The sequence below is a fragment of the Podarcis bocagei genome (genome assembly GCF_964188305.1).
Source record: "Podarcis bocagei genome assembly, chromosome: 2".
Taxonomy (NCBI): domain Eukaryota; kingdom Metazoa; phylum Chordata; class Lepidosauria; order Squamata; family Lacertidae; genus Podarcis; species Podarcis bocagei.
Genome location: NC_138126.1, coordinates 73,109,557 through 73,128,663, shown reverse-complemented (window position 1 = coordinate 73,128,663; position 19,107 = coordinate 73,109,557). Strand labels below are relative to the sequence as shown.

General features: G+C 42.7%; 1 protein-coding gene across 2 annotated transcripts; it reads left to right on the top strand.

The window, feature by feature from the left end:
• The first annotated feature begins 3,097 nt into the window (after positions 1 to 3,097).
• SMAD5 (SMAD family member 5) lies at positions 3,098 to 18,625 on the top strand. 2 transcript variants are annotated; one of them, XR_014005691.1, is made up of 8 exons: positions 3,098 to 3,234; positions 5,616 to 6,145; positions 7,139 to 7,390; positions 11,056 to 11,175; positions 11,989 to 12,210; positions 12,751 to 13,007; positions 13,884 to 15,469; positions 15,505 to 18,625. XR_014005691.1 is itself a non-coding variant. In XM_081185627.1 (7 exons), exons 2-7 carry the CDS (start codon positions 5,743 to 5,745, stop codon positions 14,025 to 14,027), a joined length of 1,398 nt encoding a protein of 465 aa, XP_081041753.1. In that variant the 5' UTR covers positions 3,098 to 3,234; positions 5,616 to 5,742; the 3' UTR covers positions 14,028 to 18,625. The 2 variants fall into 2 exon arrangements, 1 of the variants encoding a protein (XP_081041753.1); XM_081185627.1 differs by having other exon boundaries at positions 13,884 to 18,625.
• Positions 18,626 to 19,107: the final 482 nt, after the last annotated feature.

Sequence of the window (19,107 nt, the reverse complement as noted above, 5' to 3'; positions counted from 1 at the left end):
TTGATGGGTTTTTGTGTTATGAACATTATAGTTCAGATTCTCCTCCCCCATTGCCATACTGAAGATTTGACACCCATTGACACTGTTTGTGATCAGTGCTGATAACTGAGCTGTACAGACGTTTATTTGTAGTTTATAGCTCAGTCAAAGAACACAGAAAGAGATTCATGGTATTAAGGCTAAAGTAAACATTCAAAGTGATAGGAATAATTTTCCCCAGTTTTTTCATGTGATCTCCAGTAAACCAATCATTTCCCCTATATCTATCTATTAAGTGAAAATGCCTCCTAGAGTTATAATTCACAACTTGCAAAGTGTTCAAATATCACTTGATTAGCACACTTGAAAAAATGCTTCATTATGATAATGCATTCAGCACATTAGTGGCAGAAGTCTGGCCCGTAACAGGATTTGTATTGGAAATCACGCTTGCAAAACTTAGGTGAGTTTCCCATCTCTCTCTCCCCCCCCCCGCCCCCATTTTCCATTACATTGACAATCTGCTTCCTCTTAAAGCACAAGTAATGTGATGTAGCACTTAGGAGCAAAAATGTCAATGTAAGCATTCTCCAACACAATATTTTAATAAACTCATGGCATTCTGGTTAAAATTAAATTAATTTAATATTTTTCAATACAGAACTTTCATCTAGTCACTTCAATGATATTTAAATAAAAAATGTTGCCACATAGGGGAAATGAATGTTATTAAGAGTACAGAGGAGAGAGCGAACAAGTACACAAACAATGATCAGATGGGCTGGGAGGATAAACCCTCTTTGCTAATATATGCTGGATGCTGCAACAAATGCCATACCTTTCAATCTTCTTAATCAACTCATATGCATTTACAGTCCCCAAAAAACGAAGCATAGCTTGGGTTCCCATCTCAGATTAGTTTCCATTTCAATATTTATCTGTGGCATATAACATGAGCCTATAATTTTATCACTCTGCTTCAGCTAGTTTTATCAGGAATATTTGTGCGGTAGGTTTTTTTTTTAATCAAAAGCTTCTTGTGACAATGCAGTTATATACTGTTAGCACTTCCTCTGCTTGGCCAGTGATTATTGGCAAGGTTGAAGGCTTTGTCTGCCAAATTTGTATCCCTTTTGATGGACCAGCAAGCTTGAGCCTGCCGGGAACTGTCATCCTTAACAGAGGGTTTTGTTTTTTTCTCGTCAGACAATGGTCTCTACGTATGAGGCAGTGTCTCTGTGTTCTGGGTCAATGGATTTTGCACGCTGACAAATCCAGAATGTCTTTTTTCATTCTTTATATTGCTGGTCTTCTCTGAGGTATGTTAGAAGGCTTACCTTTTGCTAACAATCTCTGTATTTCCTCAGCTTTAAAATGTGGAAGTGCTTGTGTCTGATCAGCAGCCAGCTCTGCTGTGTGTTCCTCACAATTCTGGGAAAATGCTTAGAAATACAGTCATACCTCGGGTTGAATGTGCTTCAGGTTAAGCGTGTTCGGGTTGCGCTCCGCGGCAACCCGGAAGTAATGGAGCACATTACTTCTGGTTTTTGCCGCTTGTGCATGTGCAAACGCTCAAAATGACGTCACGCACATGCATGGAAGCGCCAAAAGGCGCTGTCGTTTCTTGCGTTCCATTCGGGATGTGAACACATCTCTGGAACGGATCCCGTTCACATCCTGAGGTACCACTGTAATGATTTGTTTTGGTCTTTGCTGGCTTGACATATTTTGCAAATGTATCCATTTTACAGTGGTACCTCTGGCTACGTACTTAATTTGTTCTGGAGGTCCATCCTTAACCTGAAACTGTTCTTAACCTGAAGCACCACTTTAGCTAATGGGGCCTCCTGCTGCTGCCGCACGATTTCTGTTCTCATCCTGAAGCAAAGTTCTTAACCCAAGGTACTATTTCTGGGTTAGCAGAGTCTGTAATCTGAAGCGTATATAACCTGAAGCATATGTAACCCGAGGTACCACCGTATTTCAAAGATCCTAATACCTTTCAAATGTATTGTTGTGTGCCACCCAAATCTCTGAGTGGTTGTGAGATTCCAGGGGTTCCAGGCGTGCTTTACCCAGGATTCATGGTTCCTTTTGGAAATGAGGCCCAGCGGAGATGGTGGTATCTTTATGATCTATGGTTTATTTTGTCTTTATGATCTATGGTTTATTTACACAGATATATACAAACTGAGCCTGCGATAGTGGGGTTCACAGCATTACCCCCCCCCAAAAGGGTCTCGTTTCTTCCATAGCCATAGCCTTGCATTCAAACAGAAATCAACCATTGCTCTGCCTCTCTGCTTTCCAGCTTTTCCTCTGTGATATCACGCTCCTTTACTCTAAATAACAATGTAAACAGTACATAAAATTCAAAACCACATGGCATGTGATATGGCTAAACTTCTAAGTAAGATGTATGGAGTCCATATTGTCTGAAAATCATACTTGGGGCCTCTTCCATGGGAGCTATTTCCATGTTCATACAGGTAGAGAGAATAACTGATTTCTTTTAGAAAGAGAGGAATCAATGCACTCTGCATAATTGCACACTTTCCTAAATAAGAGGCTGTACAAGCACCTACTGCAACGGCAACTTCCAAACAAACTGCAGCCATACTATGTAAAAAAATATTACCAGCTACCACTGTCTGGCACTTGTTGCTGACTTTCACAAGCCAGGGTTGTTATGCCTGTGCAGCTGTGCCACACACAGTGCTATTTTCCTAGAAAAAGAGATGCCAGAAATATAAATGTATATGTAGGTGCCAAAATCCCAAGGGAGCAGAAAATATTATTTATGTATGCAACCAGTTGCACAGATGTTATTGGCCCAGAGATTGAAAACGAAGTCCCAACCAGAGAAGAATGGCAGATTAAATTGACGGATTACGCCAAAATGGCAAAAATGACCGGAAGTCATAATCATAGTAAGTATCCTCAGGTGAAAGCAATTCAAACGTTATCCACCCAAAAGCCTGCAGCAGCGCAAGCGACCCGCTTTTTCACGCCGCCTCTCCTTCTCCCCCCGCCCAACTACAGCGAGCTCCCGCCCTCCCCTCCTCGCACGCCACTGGCCGAAGGCGGCTGAGTGGCAGCGCAGGCCGAGCCAGCCAGCGCTTGCCTCTTGCTGGTCACGTGAGCTCTCTGCTCTCGTGAGCCTGCTCGGCTCCTCCTCCTCTCCCCCCCCTCCGATCGGACCGTGGTCCCCTTGGCTTGGGGCTTCTCCTGCCCTCCTTCGCCGCTCGTCGGGCGGTAAGTGGGTTCTTTGGAGGGACGGGTTGGGGGACGGAGGGAGGGAGGCAGAAGGACCCTCCGTTCGTTCCTTCCGCTCTCTCTCTCTCTCTTCCCTCCCCCCTGAACTCTGCTTCCGCGGAGGGTTCTCCTCGCTTCAAGCGCGGCGGGCTGGGGAGCCGCAGTTGGCTTGGGGAGAAGGCGCAGAGCCCGGCCTCGCGCCGCGGCGGAGGCTCCCTTTGTGTGTGTGTGCGCGCGCGCGCAAGGGAAGCAAGAGAGGAAGAGCCTCCTCGTGAGTAAGCAAGCAAGCGGCCGGCAGATTCTAAGGCCCCCCCCCGTCCAGCCCCCCTCCCACGGGTGGGACTCCAGCCTGGCTGCGCGGCCTGCGCTAGTACCAAACAGGAGTACGTTATGTGGGGCTGCTGCAACGTACAAAATGCTTTTTTGGGGGGAATGCATTGGCTGGAGCTTTTTTCTGCAGCAAATGGGGTGCAAAGCATGCTCCAGGCCCGTGCTTGGAAGTTTAGGTGGGGACTCTTATCTCTCGCGACTGAATGGATTTCCGCTCTCTTTCCTCCAGACAAACACATACCCCACGTTTTTCTACACGCAATGGGTTTTTTTGCTTGTGTGTTGAGGCGTGTGAGCCTCCAAGGTGCACCCCTAGGACAGAGGCATCTTGTTCAGGAAGGCTGGATGTTGGCTGGGGAAATTGCTGCGTCCCTTTCCCCCTTGGGTCCTGCATTTGGTTTGTTGTGGTAATGCGATAGGAGGAGCAGCCAATATGGTGTCCTCCAGATGTTGGGACTCCAACTCCCAGCAGTCCCAGCCAGCGTGGCCAGTGTTCAGAGATGGTGGGAGGTGTGTACTCCAGCAACGCCTGGAGGGCATATTGCTCATACGCAGTGTATATACTTGGGATTGGCAGCAACCGTGGCGCCCATATCAGTTTTCTTAACTAGGGAAGCATGGTGAGCGATACAGGTGAGTGCTGCTCCTGGGTGCACTTTGTGTGCATCTTGTCTAGGCACGCAAACTGCAGTCCCACTTCTGGAGAGATGAAGGTGACAGACTGCAGATGTTGGAAAGTGGCTTCCTTCTGATGAGGAAGGGAGCACAATGCTTTGCTGTGTTCCCTTGCCTAGCAGAACAGGTAGCCGCTGTTGTAACAAGGTAGGTAACAGGGAAGCACCTAGCTTTCCTTTGCTGAGTATTACAGATTTGGAGGGGGGGGAATGAAAATGTTCCAGAGCAAGCTAGCTGTTTTGACTTGCTATGGTTTATCAGAAGTCCCAAAGACAATATTTGGCAGTTTCTGTAGCAGAACCGGAACTCACTTTGTTATTGACATCCTTTTTCTTTGTTTAGTGCTTGCTTTTTGCCAGCTGCCTATTGTCTGTGTCTGTACTTGTTGAGTATTCTTCTGGGATTTTATGAGGTCTTATCAACATGTTGCCACAGCACACTAGTTCCGTTTGTCATCATTACTCCCCTTTTATTTTTTATTTTTTTGAAGTTGCAGTTGGTCCTTGTTGGTAATATAAAAGGAGCAATTCGTTACTGTTACCTGTTTTGTTTTAATATATAACTGTTTTGAAGCAACGAGCGATTGGTATTTATTCCAACACAGCTCTTAATATGCATTTCTTTGGTTTTGACACAGGAATTAAAACACATAAGGAGAACAGAAGTGACTTTTAAACTGGTTCTTTCACATTGCACCGCACTAGTTCTGTTACATAGTGCTTAGTTATTAATGGCAAGTGTTCTTCTGAACCACCAATGTATTGAAGCTTTCCTCCTAATAGATGTAACTGTCCTAATAAGGGACATCAATCTTTGGGTTGGTTTCAGACTTACAGCACAGTCTTGATCATGACTACAGTGGTACCTCTGGTTGCGAACGGGATCCGTTCCGGAGGCCTGTTTGCAACATGAAAATAATGCAACCCGCGTCTGCGCATGTGCGGGTTGCAATTTGCTGCTTCTGCGCATGCACGTGACTTCATTTTGTGCATCTGTGCATGCACGAGCAGCGAAACCCGGAAGTAACCCAGACGTAACATGAGGTATGACTGTACTCAGAACTAAGATATGCTGAATTTAGTGGACTCACTCCCACCTAAGTGGGGTTAGGACTGCAGTCTTATTCGTGCTTAGAGAAATCATGACTTAACTTGATTTCAGTGGGTCTGCTGTAAGCATGACTGAGGTAGATACAACCCTTTTGGCTTGTATGTAGTGTGAAACTGGGAAATATTAAAAACCAATTACTGAATCTACTTTATAGTGTGTGATATAAATGGAATGGCCTTTATAAGTTCCTGGTTAGCCTATATCTCTTTGCCTTAGTCTCTCTGGTAAGATGGCAACAACTAATGGACTGTAATTATTTCTAACAGGCCTAAGAAGAAACTTCACTGGATTAAAGAAAAAACCCAGTTGCTGCTGTACAGCAGCAGCTACCCAGCTGCTGTTGTGCCTGAGAATCTTCAGTTCAGTTCCAAAACTTGCTTGAACACTTGTCAAATGACGTCAATGGCCAGCCTGTTCTCTTTTACTAGCCCAGCTGTAAAGCGTCTTTTGGGCTGGAAACAAGGCGATGAAGAGGAAAAATGGGCAGAAAAAGCAGTCGATGCTCTGGTTAAAAAACTGAAAAAGAAAAAAGGAGCCATGGAGGAGCTGGAGAAAGCACTGAGCAGTCCTGGACAACCCAGTAAATGCGTTACTATTCCTCGTTCGTTAGATGGGCGACTTCAAGTTTCTCACCGCAAGGGCCTTCCTCATGTTATTTACTGTCGTGTTTGGCGATGGCCTGACCTGCAGAGTCATCACGAGCTGAAGCCGTTGGACGTTTGTGAATTTCCTTTTGGATCTAAGCAGAAGGAAGTCTGCATCAATCCATATCATTACAAAAGGGTAGAGAGCCCAGGTGCGTTTGAATGTTATGGCATTGCTTTCACCACAAAGTGTTCAAACTGTAATGTGATTTGCAGTGCATGTCTACTTAGAAGATAGTGCCATTGTGTTGAGTGAGACTTGACTCCCAGGAAAGCACGTATAGGTTTGCTGTCAGGTGAATATGAGGAAGATTGGTGTATCTGAACTTTCTTTTACAAAGTGAAATTATTATTTATTAAATTTGTATACCCCTCTTCATCTGAAGATGTCAGGGTGGTTCACAGCATAAAAATACAAGTTCAAAATACACAGTAAAACCAAGAACAAACCAAACAAATACCCCTTCCCCAAAAACCCCACATTTAAAAGGATGTTGAAGAGGAATGTTTTATTCTGGCACCTAATGGTGTATAATGAGGGCGCCAGGTGAGCCACCCTGGGGACGAGCGTTCCACAAATAGGGAACCACTGCAGAAAAGGCCTGTTCTTATGTTTCCACCTTCTGGACCTCTTGTGGAGGAGGCACACAAAGAAGGGCATCATGATGATTGCAGGGTCCTGGTAGGCCCACATGGGGAGAGGCGGTCCTTGAGGTTTCTTTTGTCTTGGGGAACATTGATGCTATATGTCTACCTTGCATTGTCCATCTGTTAAACTCTATGCTTTTTGAAACGTGATTTCTGATGCTAAACATAGAAGCAAGCTTTTTTGCTCTGACCCTATCCACCACTGGCATGTGGTCCCTCAAAAGTTGCTCAGAATGCAATGTACCCCATGGCCTGGAAATGTTTCCCCACCCCTGCTGTTCGCCATTTGTTAGTGAGAGGCACCTCTTACCTTGTTGGATTGCTATGGGACATGCAACCAGATTTTTTCCAGTGTTTTGACAGTGTGTGCTTAAGGCACGTTCTTCTGTCTGTGTCTTCAACACTTAGCACTTCTACTGCTATAGGCAAACGGACATCTTCAGGGCTGTTAACTAAAAACACTAATCTTAGGTTTATATTGTTTTCTTCCTTTTCAGTTCTACCTCCAGTATTGGTGCCAAGGCATAGTGAATTCAACCCACAGCATAGCCTTCTGGTTCAGTTCAGGAACCTGAGTCACAATGAACCGCACATGCCACACAATGCTACTTTTCCAGATTCGTTCCAGCAGCCTAACAGCACTCCATTTCCCATTTCTCCAAGTAGTCCGTATCCACCTTCTCCAGGCGGCAGTACTTACCCAAATTCGCCAGCCAGTTCCGGACCTTCTAGTCCATTTCAGCTACCAGGTAAAAGCTTATCTGTGTGATGCTAATTGAAAAGTAAAACTTGTAGTATGAAGCCAGAGGGAGTTAGAATTACATTTCAGAGTTCCTGCTTTGCATTTTGTCATATTTATTACGGACACATCATTTGAAGCTTTGGAATTACCGTAGATTCCGGCGTATTAGGCGACTGAGCATATTAGATGACCCCCCAAATTGGCAGCTGTAATTTGGGGATTTGTCTTATAAGCCAAGTCACCTAATACGCTGGGCAGCAACAGGGGGCAGGCTCAGCTCCGCGCTGGGCGGCTTTCTCCCAGCGCGGAGCTGAGACCGCTGCTGCTGCTTCGGAGCTGCCGCCGCTGCAGCAGGGGGTGAACTCTGCTCCGTGCCGCCCATACCCAGTGTATAAGGCGACCCCCGACTTTGGATAAGATTTTCTGGGGTTCAAAAGTCGCCTTATACGCTGGAATCTATGGTAATCTTGTGAAGGAATGAAAGAAAATTAAAGAGAACAAATAATTCAGCTATTTGAGAATTTTGCTGTTTTATGTACAGTGGTGCCTCGCAAGACGAAATTAATTCGTTCCGCGAGTTTTGTCGTCTTGCGATTTTTTCCGTCTTGCGAAGCACGGTGTCGGGAAAGTTTTGGAAAAGCTTCAAAAATCACCAAAGTCTTTAAAAACCTCAAAAAAGGCTACCACACCGCTTTCTATGAGTTGCTCCTCGGAGTCAAGTTGCAACTGTATTAGCGGTGTTAAGAAAAAGGAAACAAACTTGGAAGACGTTTCCGTCTTGTGAAGCAAGCCCATAGGGAAAATCGTCTTGCGAAGCAGCTCAAAAAACGGAAAACCCTTCCGTCTAGCAAGTTTTCCGTCTTGCGAGGCATTCGTCTTGCGAGGTACCACTATATTTCTGCATACACTTCTGATTTGAATGGGTAGTGAGACAGAAGACACAAGACTAAGAGTTTGGAGAAAGCATAAACCATTCTACTGTTATTTATTTAGTGTGACCCATATGCATGGTGCTACACAAACAACGAGAGGAAAGATCTCTGTCCCAGCTTAATGTAGACAGCGACACTAGGGAGACAATTGAGGAAAAAGAGGGGAATGGAAGTGAGGCATGCAGGAGAAGATTGTATGGTTATTGCAGTTGCATGTACTTTTATTTTAGTTATGGAGAACATAGGAACTAGGAGGTTGTGCCCAAAGTCTTCAAGGAAAAGGTGGGGTTTCTGAGAGTGTGTTGTGTTTTGAATGTAGTAAAATAGGTGAATGTAGTAAAATAGGGAGAAAAAGTTGTGTTGCTTCCTAGGTTGGCCAAGCATGGTGAAGCTGAATGAGTGGGTATCATATGTTTCTTGGGATATAAAAGCAAAAAGATCAGGTGGTGCAAGGCTTTGGTGGGGTTTGAAAATAAGGGTGAGAAATTTATGCTGGCTCTAGGAATAAACAGGAAGGGAGTGTAGAAATTCAAGGAAGGGCATCACATGGTCAGAGTGGTGAGAGAGGTGAATGTTTTTGATAACAGTTCTGGATAAAGGTGAGAGGACAAAGTCAAGGCAATAGAAAGTCAGGAAGTAGTAGATTTCCATAGTCTAGGCAAAACTAGAGCCTGGACCCACTCTGCACATTAGTTGAGGATTCCCATGAATGGTTCCTTCACAAACGCATGGGTGCCTTTGAAATTAGTTAGTGTTAGTATTGAAGACCAGTGGATATGAACTGCTAAAACTGGTGTGGGCAACCTTTCAGCCTCCAGGTGTCAGTGAACTACAAGTCCCATCATCCCTGGCCATTGTCCATGTTGTGGGGGATTGATGGGAGTTGTAATTTAGTAACATCTGAAGGGTGAAACGTTCCCCACACCTGTGCTGCAACTTGATGATCGCTTCGGTCTGCCATGTTATTGTATTGGCCCGGGGTTTATATAAAAAAAAGTTGGTTTGTTGTACAGTGGTACCTCGGGTTACAGACGCTTCAGGCTGCAGACTCCGCTAACCCAGAAATAGTGCTTCAGGTTAAGAACTTTGCTTCATGATAAGAACAGAAATTGGGCTCCGGCAGCGCAGTGGCAGCAGGAGGCCCCATTAGCTAAAGTGGTGCTTCAGGTTAAGAACAGTTTCAGGTTAAGAACGGACCTCAGGAACGAATTAAGTACTTAACCCAAGGTACCACTGTATATGCGCTGTAATATATGTCTCTTGGAAACACCCAAAAAACATTTCAGATAATAAGATAAAGACCAATGCATGGACCAGAATTTTTGCTGAGGTGACAGAGAAGGACGACTTTTATTTGTTTGTTTGTTTGTTTTCTGTAACGTTACAAAGGGAGCACTAACATTACACAGCAGTGATACACTAAATTGCGGATTATGTGGTAAAGGAAGAGAGAAGTCAAAGAGAAAGCCAAGGCTATGTGCCTACTCAGCAGGGTAGATGGCGATAATGTCACTGGACATGGAAAGTGAGGTGACAAAAGAAGGGCTTGAGAGGAAAGATAAGAAGCTTGGCCTCCACATATTGAACTTGAGATGTTGACAAAACATCCAAACCAAATTATGAAAAGTACTTGGAGATGGGAGATTGGATGAAGGGAGGAAATTCAGGGTAAAGATGAAGAACGCTATCAGAAGCCTATAGATGGTACTGAAACTCATGGAATGGGATACACCTGGTGAGGGGGTGTTGGGGGGGAGGGACAGCAAGAGAGCTAAAAACAGATCCACGAGGAAGTGTCTCCCCATATGTAGAGATTAAAAGAATGATTATACAGGTGAAGAGCTAAGTGGGGACTTAGGGCAAAAGTCATCAGCTATATATCACATGCTGCACAGATGACTAAGACTACAGAGATAATTGAATTGGTAGGCTATTTTTTTGGTAAGGGCAGTTTTAGGAAAGTGCTGGGAGGAAAAGCCAAGTTTGAGAGCAGAATTGGAGATAATTTTTTGTTTGTTTTAGAACAGGAGAAACAGGGAAGTTACCGCAATTGGGAGTTATAGGAGTGATGGAGATACAACAATCTGGGAACAGTGCTGCCACTTCCGACTGTGAAATGGGGATCGGAAGCTTAAGTGATTCTCCACATTAAACTCCAAGCACACACTCACACACATGAAGCATATAGGGAGGGGAAGACCAGGCGGCTTTACAGTGCAATCCTAACCAGAAAAGAGAAGGGCAGGGAACTAGGGAGTGGTAAATCACTGCAATGGCAAAATTGGAAGCAACATCTTATAGGTTGTTCTCAATATACTGAATTTTGTTTGGTCCCATTGATGTTGGTGACACTGCTTCCAAGCATTTTTAGTCAATAGTCTCAGTGTGAGAACCTGACCAAGACTGCCTTCCTGATGATGATCACTAGAGCAGGAAGAATGAGACGGGCAAGACTTATTGGTTAGGTTGTGGCCCAGAGGGCTGTCGAGTGGGGAAAGTACATGTGCACATAGGGGAAAGAAACACAGACAATCTGGTCAACCAAGTATTTAGAAAGCAGTTTATTTACAGAGAAAGATTTCAAAGGAAGTAGAAAAATTGAAGGTGGAGAGTGAGGAGGTAGTAAGGAAGGATGACCCTGAAGTGGGAGGAACAATTGATTTTGTAGGGGTAACAGGAGCTGTGATTAGGCTGGATTAAATGTTCTCACTTTGCTCAAATTCCTTATTTTTCTTTATAGCAGATACACCACCACCAGCATATATGCCTCCTGAAGATCAAATGGGGCAAGATAATTCACAGTCTATGGACACAAGCAATAATATGATCTCTCAGATAATGCCAAATATTTCCAGTAGAGGTGAGGTGAACAATGCATTTTGTAGACTTGTCAATATTTTGCAGTTGAAATTTTATAGAGAAGAGAATAGCCTACCAAGCAAAAGTGCCTTTTCCCCCAGCTGCCACTTATCCCTGCCCCTTAAAAGCACATTGGCACTGAAGGCTTTGGATGGGCAGCATCCAATTTGCTTTTCAGCCATGGGTAATTGTGTTATGGGTTGAGGATGTTAGTGTTTGAGGGTTGGATACGTAGTGAGTTTGCAGGGATGTGGACAGAGCAGCACCAGAGGGATCTTTATAAGGGGAGCAAAAAAATATTTGTAGCCTGCCCTTCCTCCCAAAGGAGCCCAGGGTTGGACCAAGTTATCAGCATTTCAGAATAAACTGCTGCATGTATTGGATATTTCAGTATTCAGTGAACAACCAGTCAGCCAAACTAATAACTTTTAATTGTGTATATATAAAGACTGTTTTTGTTTCTAAGTGTGGGAGCTTTAAATGGCCACATTCTTGAAACTCCATTTTTTATGGACTTGAGCTGTGGCCTAAAGAAATAAGTAATTCAGCATGATTAAAACAAATTATTTTTCATGGTCCCAAGTTGGCGTAATGTACTGCTTGTGAACATGAACTATGCCATGCCACTGTCATCAGAGACTTGGTTCCCCATCTAGCTTACTTTGCAGAGCTGTTGGAATATTTTGGAGGGGGTATCCATGAAACTCTTTGAGCTCCTAGGAATAAAGGCATTAATAACTATTACTGTATGGGAGAGACTATTGCTTTAGGTGTTGGAAATACTGAAATCCGTATGTTTTGCTTTTGTTCATAGATGTTCACCCTGTGGCCTATGAAGAGCCCAAGCACTGGTGTTCAATTGTGTATTATGAATTAAACAATCGAGTTGGGGAGGCATTTCTTGCATCTTCCACTAGTATTTTAGTAGACGGTTTTACAGATCCTTCTAATAACAAGAACAGGTTCTGCTTAGGTTTGCTCTCCAATGTCAATCGCAACTCAACAATTGAGAACACCAGGAGACACATTGGAAAAGGTAATGTGGAAATGTGCTTTGTATGATCATAAGAAACCTTCCTTCACCTAACTTTGTCATGTTCATTAATCTCAGTGGGTCTACTATGAGTAAAAAGTAGCTGAATACCACTTAACGTTTCTAAAAGAAGCATTTTCAGTGAACAAATCTCCACACCCACGTATAGTGTGATTCTACAGATTGCACACCAAAGACAAATCTTGCAGCCTTCTGATCAGATGCTTTGATCTAACCTGCCAAATGGCTCATGATTCTGAATAACAGTTTCCTAGTAATAGAATACCAGCAATATTTAGGTAATCTCGGTTAAAAACATTATTTGTTGAAGAATCTTATTCTTTGATTCATGGAAGGAGGACATCTAGTGGCTGATATTCAGTGGCAGAAATGCAAGTATACTCTGATGTGTTAGAATAACTGGAAACCATTCCTACTGGAGCCCTTTAAAAATAGGAACTCGGCTAGACTTTCTGACATCTGTAACATTTCTGCAAATAACCCTGTTAAATGTTTGGGTTTCTCTCACTCCCCTGACTCCAGGTGTCCATCTCTACTATGTTGGTGGTGAAGTCTATGCCGAATGCCTGAGTGACAGCAGCATATTTGTACAGAGTCGGAATTGCAACTACCATCATGGATTTCACCCGACAACTGTCTGCAAAATTCCTAGCGGCTGCAGCCTGAAAATTTTTAACAACCAGGAATTCGCTCAGCTTCTAGCTCAGTCGGTCAATCATGGATTTGAGGCAGTATACGAGCTCACCAAAATGTGCACAATTCGGATGAGTTTTGTGAAGGTAAGGGGTGTGAACCAGCCATAACCTGTGCGTTTGAGTGATTTTTGAAGTATATTCCCCAGGACAATAACTTTAATGGGAAATCTTCTGTGGCTTTGAGGGCTTCTTCCCCATATGTAATCTAGAAAAGTCACAGAAGTAACCCATCGTCCCTCAGAATGGGGAATGACGCAGAGGGAGTGACCCTGTTTCTGGGTACTGCTTCTGGTTGCATGCAAATAGAGTGCGCATAAATGGGGAGATGCCTGTATTTCAAACAAGCACGTCCTCCTTATCGGTGTAACAGGCTCTGAAGCAGGTGTCAATTGGACAGATGCATTCTCTCAATCGTCATTTGCAGGCCTTTCCAATAGGATAAGGCTTCGTTTGAATAAACCGTCATTCTTCTCCATCTGCAAAACCTAGTAAACAACGTATACCGGGAATCCTACTGAACAGTAGGATTTTTTCTGTGGGAGGAATAGAAGCATATGGTATCCTGCCATCCCTCCATAAACCTATATAGTGGTGCCTCGGGTTAAGAACTTAATTCGTTCTGAAGGTCCGTTCTTAACCTGAAACCATTCTTAACCTGAGGCACCACTTTAGCTAATGGGGCCTCCCGCTGACGTGGGAGCACGATTTCTGTTCTCATCCTGAAGCAAAGTTTTAACCCGAGGTACTATTTCTGGGTTAGCGGAGTCTGTAACCTGAAACGTCTGTAACCCAAGGTACCACTGTATTCCCTTTTCTCTGACGTGTCACACTTTTTTTGAGGGGTGTGTGTGTGTGTTACTCATTTTTTTAAATTTCTAATGAATTTACTAGACTAATCAACACTGGCTGTTTTAAGAGTGATTCTTGGATATACACTAAATGTCTGCCCATTTTTTGTAGGGATGGGGAGCAGAATATCATCGGCAAGATGTCACAAGCACTCCATGCTGGATAGAAATCCATCTTCATGGGCCTCTGCAGTGGCTGGATAAAGTACTCACCCAGATGGGATCCCCTCTTAATCCCATCTCTTCTGTTTCATAGTGCCAAAGAAGTTTTTTCAACCATAACTTTAGTGACCATTTTCTAATTCTACAGACACTTCCAGTGTGGATACTGTAAGAACATACTACACATTAGCTTTCTTCTACCAATGACCAATTCCATTGTTTTTTATCGCTCTTCCTTTGATTTTTTGATATTAAGGAAACAGCCAAGTTGGGAAGAAAACTGAGAATTCAGGATTTTATTTTTCCTTGATACACATATGTAATAATCATCAACTCCACTGAAAATATTTTTATGTGTCTTCTAGGAACACATTTTGAAATGGTTCTTTTTTTCGGGGGGGGGGGGAATAACATTTATCTTTTCCTAAATTTGTTTATTTCCAGTTTACAAGTTTTTAATGTTGTATAATGGATAATGTCCATAAACAAAGCTAGCTTTATTACACCCAAGATTGCCTTTAGCTTGAGTAAATAATGTGACTTAAGTATATACATGTTAAAAACACGTTACAGATAGTGGTATTAGAATGCATTACTGCAAGTTCTGTGGTAAATAGTGGTTTTATCTATACCCCAGTTCAATTTAATACTGCCTTTACAGTGCAATTGTATGCATGTATACTCAATGGAACATTGAGCTACTGGAACTTACTCCCAGACAAGTGTAAATAGGATGCTGTCTTTAGTCAATTGTTCTTAAACATTTGATTCAAGGCACTCTGTTTTGCCTAGACTAGTCAGTATTTTCCCTTGACTTACATTCATGCTGTGGGCTAGGCCTTGACAAAGTGTAGCTTTTTAGGAAATCCACGTCTTTTATAGTGCAAAACAGTGCCATTTTGTAGATAACATTACGAGGCATTGTTCACCTTTCCATTTTATTTTGCCTCTCTGTAGCTGGTATCCTGGGGGCTTCCTAATGTCACACTTGGTTTTAATAATCACACACACACACACAGTATTAATGAATGTCCTTCCTAATGTTACTGCTGGTTTTAATAATTCCCCTCCTCCAGTATTAATCACAACCGTGGTGTACTTTACATTTATAACCAGAATATCAGGACTCTCACTTTGCTAAGTGATGCAGAATGTTTGCCTTTTAAATTACTGAGGCAGACTAGGCCTTCGATAACAAAAAGATCATTGCCATTTGGTGGCTGGAGCCTAATAGAAGAAGTCAAGGATCTTAAGCCCTCATATAACACATCAGCTCTTCAGCGTCATCTGTCAAATGAATTGTCAGTTTTATGGCCTTTTGTTAATAAACCTACTAAAGGGCTCTAACTGATGCAGAGATGAATGGTAGGATTTTGGTGAATATGGATATGAATGTGGAAGTCCTCCTGTCTTAAGAGGCTACTGGTGGTGTCCATTCAGGCATATTTCTTTATCAGTACAAGCGCGGGGGGGGGGGTATGCCTAAGTATCCAGCAATTACCAGTGCAGTTAAATCTGATAAAGTAAGTCTGAAATGTGTTTGTTTATGTCCAGCAGCCATGCTCTGCTAGCAGAAATTTACCCCTAGCCTTCAGTTACTTGGTCTCCCTCAGAGTAAGTGTGGTAAGTAAGCAAATGGTTACACTTCAGTGCTAACTTCTGGAAGTTCTCCCTTCCCTCAGCAACCCAAGAAGGCCTGTATTCTTTTGCCATGTATTTTCGTTGGCTTTAGGATGCTAAAGCCAACGCTAAGTACCATACTAAATGCATTGGCTTCTGAAGATGTAGTCCACCAAAAATAGTTCTCAGTGAGCCTTTCCCCAGTGACAGCAGTTAAAGCTACGCTTTCTCTATGGGACCACCTGTTTCTAGTCCTATGTGGATTCTACCCAGACTACAGGTGGTGGTGGTTGCCTTCATTTTAAAGCTTAGCATTCTGAGGATGCTGAAGCCTTTACCCAGAATTGGTGGTGGCAGAACGCAATTTCTAGTCCCTATGGCTCTGAAGATAGCCTTCTAGCTTACAGAGCTGTGTAGGATTTCCAGTGATGGTCGAGGCTTTGATGCCCTGTGTAGCAACTTGGCTTCCCACTGAAACAGAATAAAAGGATGCAAATCCGAAGTCTGGCTTTACTGGGATGCGGTATGTTTTTCCCTAGCCAGCTTTGATCAGTAGCTGTTCCCTGCCCTCTTACCAAGATGTGATGTCTGGCTGTGCCTTTAGCTATAGCTGGTGGAGGGGATTTCTCAGGGGAACGAAATCTAGAGAGAGTAAATGGAGCAGGAATGGCCAGAAGGGTAGGCTGTGGTCTGCTTGTTGATACTGGGATTCTTGCAGAAAATGTCGATTGGCTGTGATCTAATCCAGCAAAGCACTTCTTATGTTAAGTGAGTGTATACTTGAGATCACTGAACACAGGTGAAACAGTTGAGACATCGGAGTATGTATTTGTGCTTTATAAATTTTAAAACCAATTAGTGGTGGGGAAAATAGGCCACACAAGACTGAAGTTGACTTCTCCCAAATTTAAAAGATCAGCTACTTTAAAGACTCCTGGAATTGCTTCGCTGATCACACAGAGCTAGCTATCTGTAGTCTATGGTTAGATGGTGAGAGGAGTGTTAATCATGTTCCCACAACTCCTTAAATGCTGGTAAGCTTAGTATTGGCTGTAGTCACTGCCATACTTTATTGCAGGAAGTGAACTCTTAATTGTGTATTCTATGGTGACATGTTTGTGAAGAAACTTTCAAAACTCTAGAAGACTATGAAAAGGCTACTTGGTTATTAGCAAATGTGATTGTGTGGAACATCTGGACATAGTCATGTTTGTAAATTTTAATGGATCTACTCCAAGTCAAACTTAGTTGAATGCCACCCATCAGTGCCACGGAAGTTGTGTTGTGCTTATATGGTAGTCCTGCCAGGGTCTTCAAGAGTTTACATATTATAATAAATACTTTGAAATTGCCTTAAAGGGAAAACAAATATGACTTTCACAAAGTTGTACCATTCTTTTGTATACATACTAGTTTCTACTTGATTTTAGAAGCAAAAAAAAACACCCTTTCCCAGTCTTTCTTTTTTTAAAAAAGAGAAGTAGATGGTCTTGTTTTGTTGCCTTATATTTTAGTCAACTCCTTACTTAAAACTACAGCCAATATTTGCCTTTGCTGGGCATGCTGCTAGCTAAGCAAGATCTGCTGGGGTGTTCTCCTGTGCAAACCTCACGGAAATTACCAGGAGCTGCACAGGGGGAATTGCTCCCCAGAGGTTGTAGTGGCTCCAGATGTTCTGTGTTTGCACTTGACCACATTGCCTATATAACACTAAAGATGATACCATCTTTTAACACATTTCATTGAATTAAAAACAATAAATTATTTGCAAGTTAATTCTGCCATGTTAAAAGATTTGGCCTTTGTAACTAACTTCCTGAAGATTCCTACTCTTTAAGCCATCTAAAAGCCTTAAGAGTATTTGCCAGGTACCAGTACTAACCAGACCTTCTGACTTTGCATGCAGTCTGAGCAATATTACTCTGTGTATGCAGTCAAAAAATATATGTATTGCACTTTTCAAGAGCAAGAATAGTACATAAATTGCTAGTGCATTTTTTTTTTGGGGGGGGGGGAGACTATTACCAGCAATGATATGAGTAAACTTGCTCCTGGTTTTCCCTTTATCCTTTGGAGGGAGAAACTTATTAAATGCTGATACATCAGCTTGCCTTTTTGTTGTGATTCTCCATCTCTAAGATTTACTTGTATATTCAGAGTGAGTTGCCAATTATTTAGTTCTGTTTCAGTGGATGTGTAGGCATCTGACATAGGTTTCACTACAAGCTGCCATGCTTGCATTATGGTGTATGTAAGAAAGGAAGGAGACTTATTTGTTTCCAGATTTAGCTTGAGTCACTGTGTTCTCATTTTTGTAGAAACTGAGTAGACTATCTCATTCTTGCAGTTTACAACTTTTATGCCTATTGCTGGCCTCTTTTGGCCATCTCTTTTTGGGGGGAGAGTAAATGGCAGTGGATACCATCCAACCACCCATGGAGGATATGTGCTTTGACTTTGTTCTCAATAATACTTCTGGTGGGTATTAAGAGGTACTAGACAAATTAACTTCAGCATAAATTGCAAGTTTTCATTGTAAAATTGATTTAACTATATTGTGCAAGATTGTTGTTGCATCTGGCTAGATTGCTGACTTGCTGAAGGGACCAAAATGTGCCTCTGGATTAATTTATTTTTAAAAATTCTAAAATGCCCTACTTTCTTTCTACTTTGTCTTCACAATAACTAAAGTTGGTTCTACAGCAAGCATGGATGAATTCAGGTTTGAATCTTCTGGCTGAATTAAGAATTCAAACATCCCACATCCAAAATTTCTGTTCTCTTGCAGCATCATACTTTCTACTCCTACAGATAATCTATGTAAAATGCTGTTTCACAAAAGTAACTATGTAACAGCCTTGTAATTTGAATATTTTAAAAAAAACCATGCATTTATTTCACAGTATTACTAATGTTTACCTGATAAAAACAGACGGTCTTGTAGTCTGTGCCTGGAAAACATCTAAATATGTCAAACACTTTCTCCCTCAAGCTAATAAAGAGTTATTATTGCCTGAATTGTTGCTAGATAGCAGTATTTTAAAATAAAAACAACCTTTTTGGGCAGCACAATGTTTTGACCTGTCTCTGCCTGCATTGCAAATAATTCCTGAACTCTCTGGAATAGTGAGATGTGGGATAATGGCAGGATCGCTCCCAAGGGCGCTCTTCAGTTAAGTAGAGTTCAGAAGGCACCGTTGTTTTCCAAATTGCTCTGGGCAATGAATTGGGACTGGGTGATGACCATTGCATCATTAGTGAATTGCCCAATGGAGCTTTTTCACATGGCAATGGGGCTGGTTAGTAGCCATCATCCATGGGTATTAGACATCGGCCTGCTATGTCCATTCCAAACTCAGTGCCATGTTGGAACAGACCTTGGAAAAGCTATTGGAGCATTGTCTGTTCTGCATTTGTGGGATCAGTTGCAGTTCTTGCAGCCTGAGAACATGGGCAGGATGCTGGCAGGAATTAGGCTAACCAACCATGTGGTCTCTTGACCCTGCCCATACTGCCTAGTGGGAAGCTGCTGATTTGGGTGGGTGCAGGAGTAG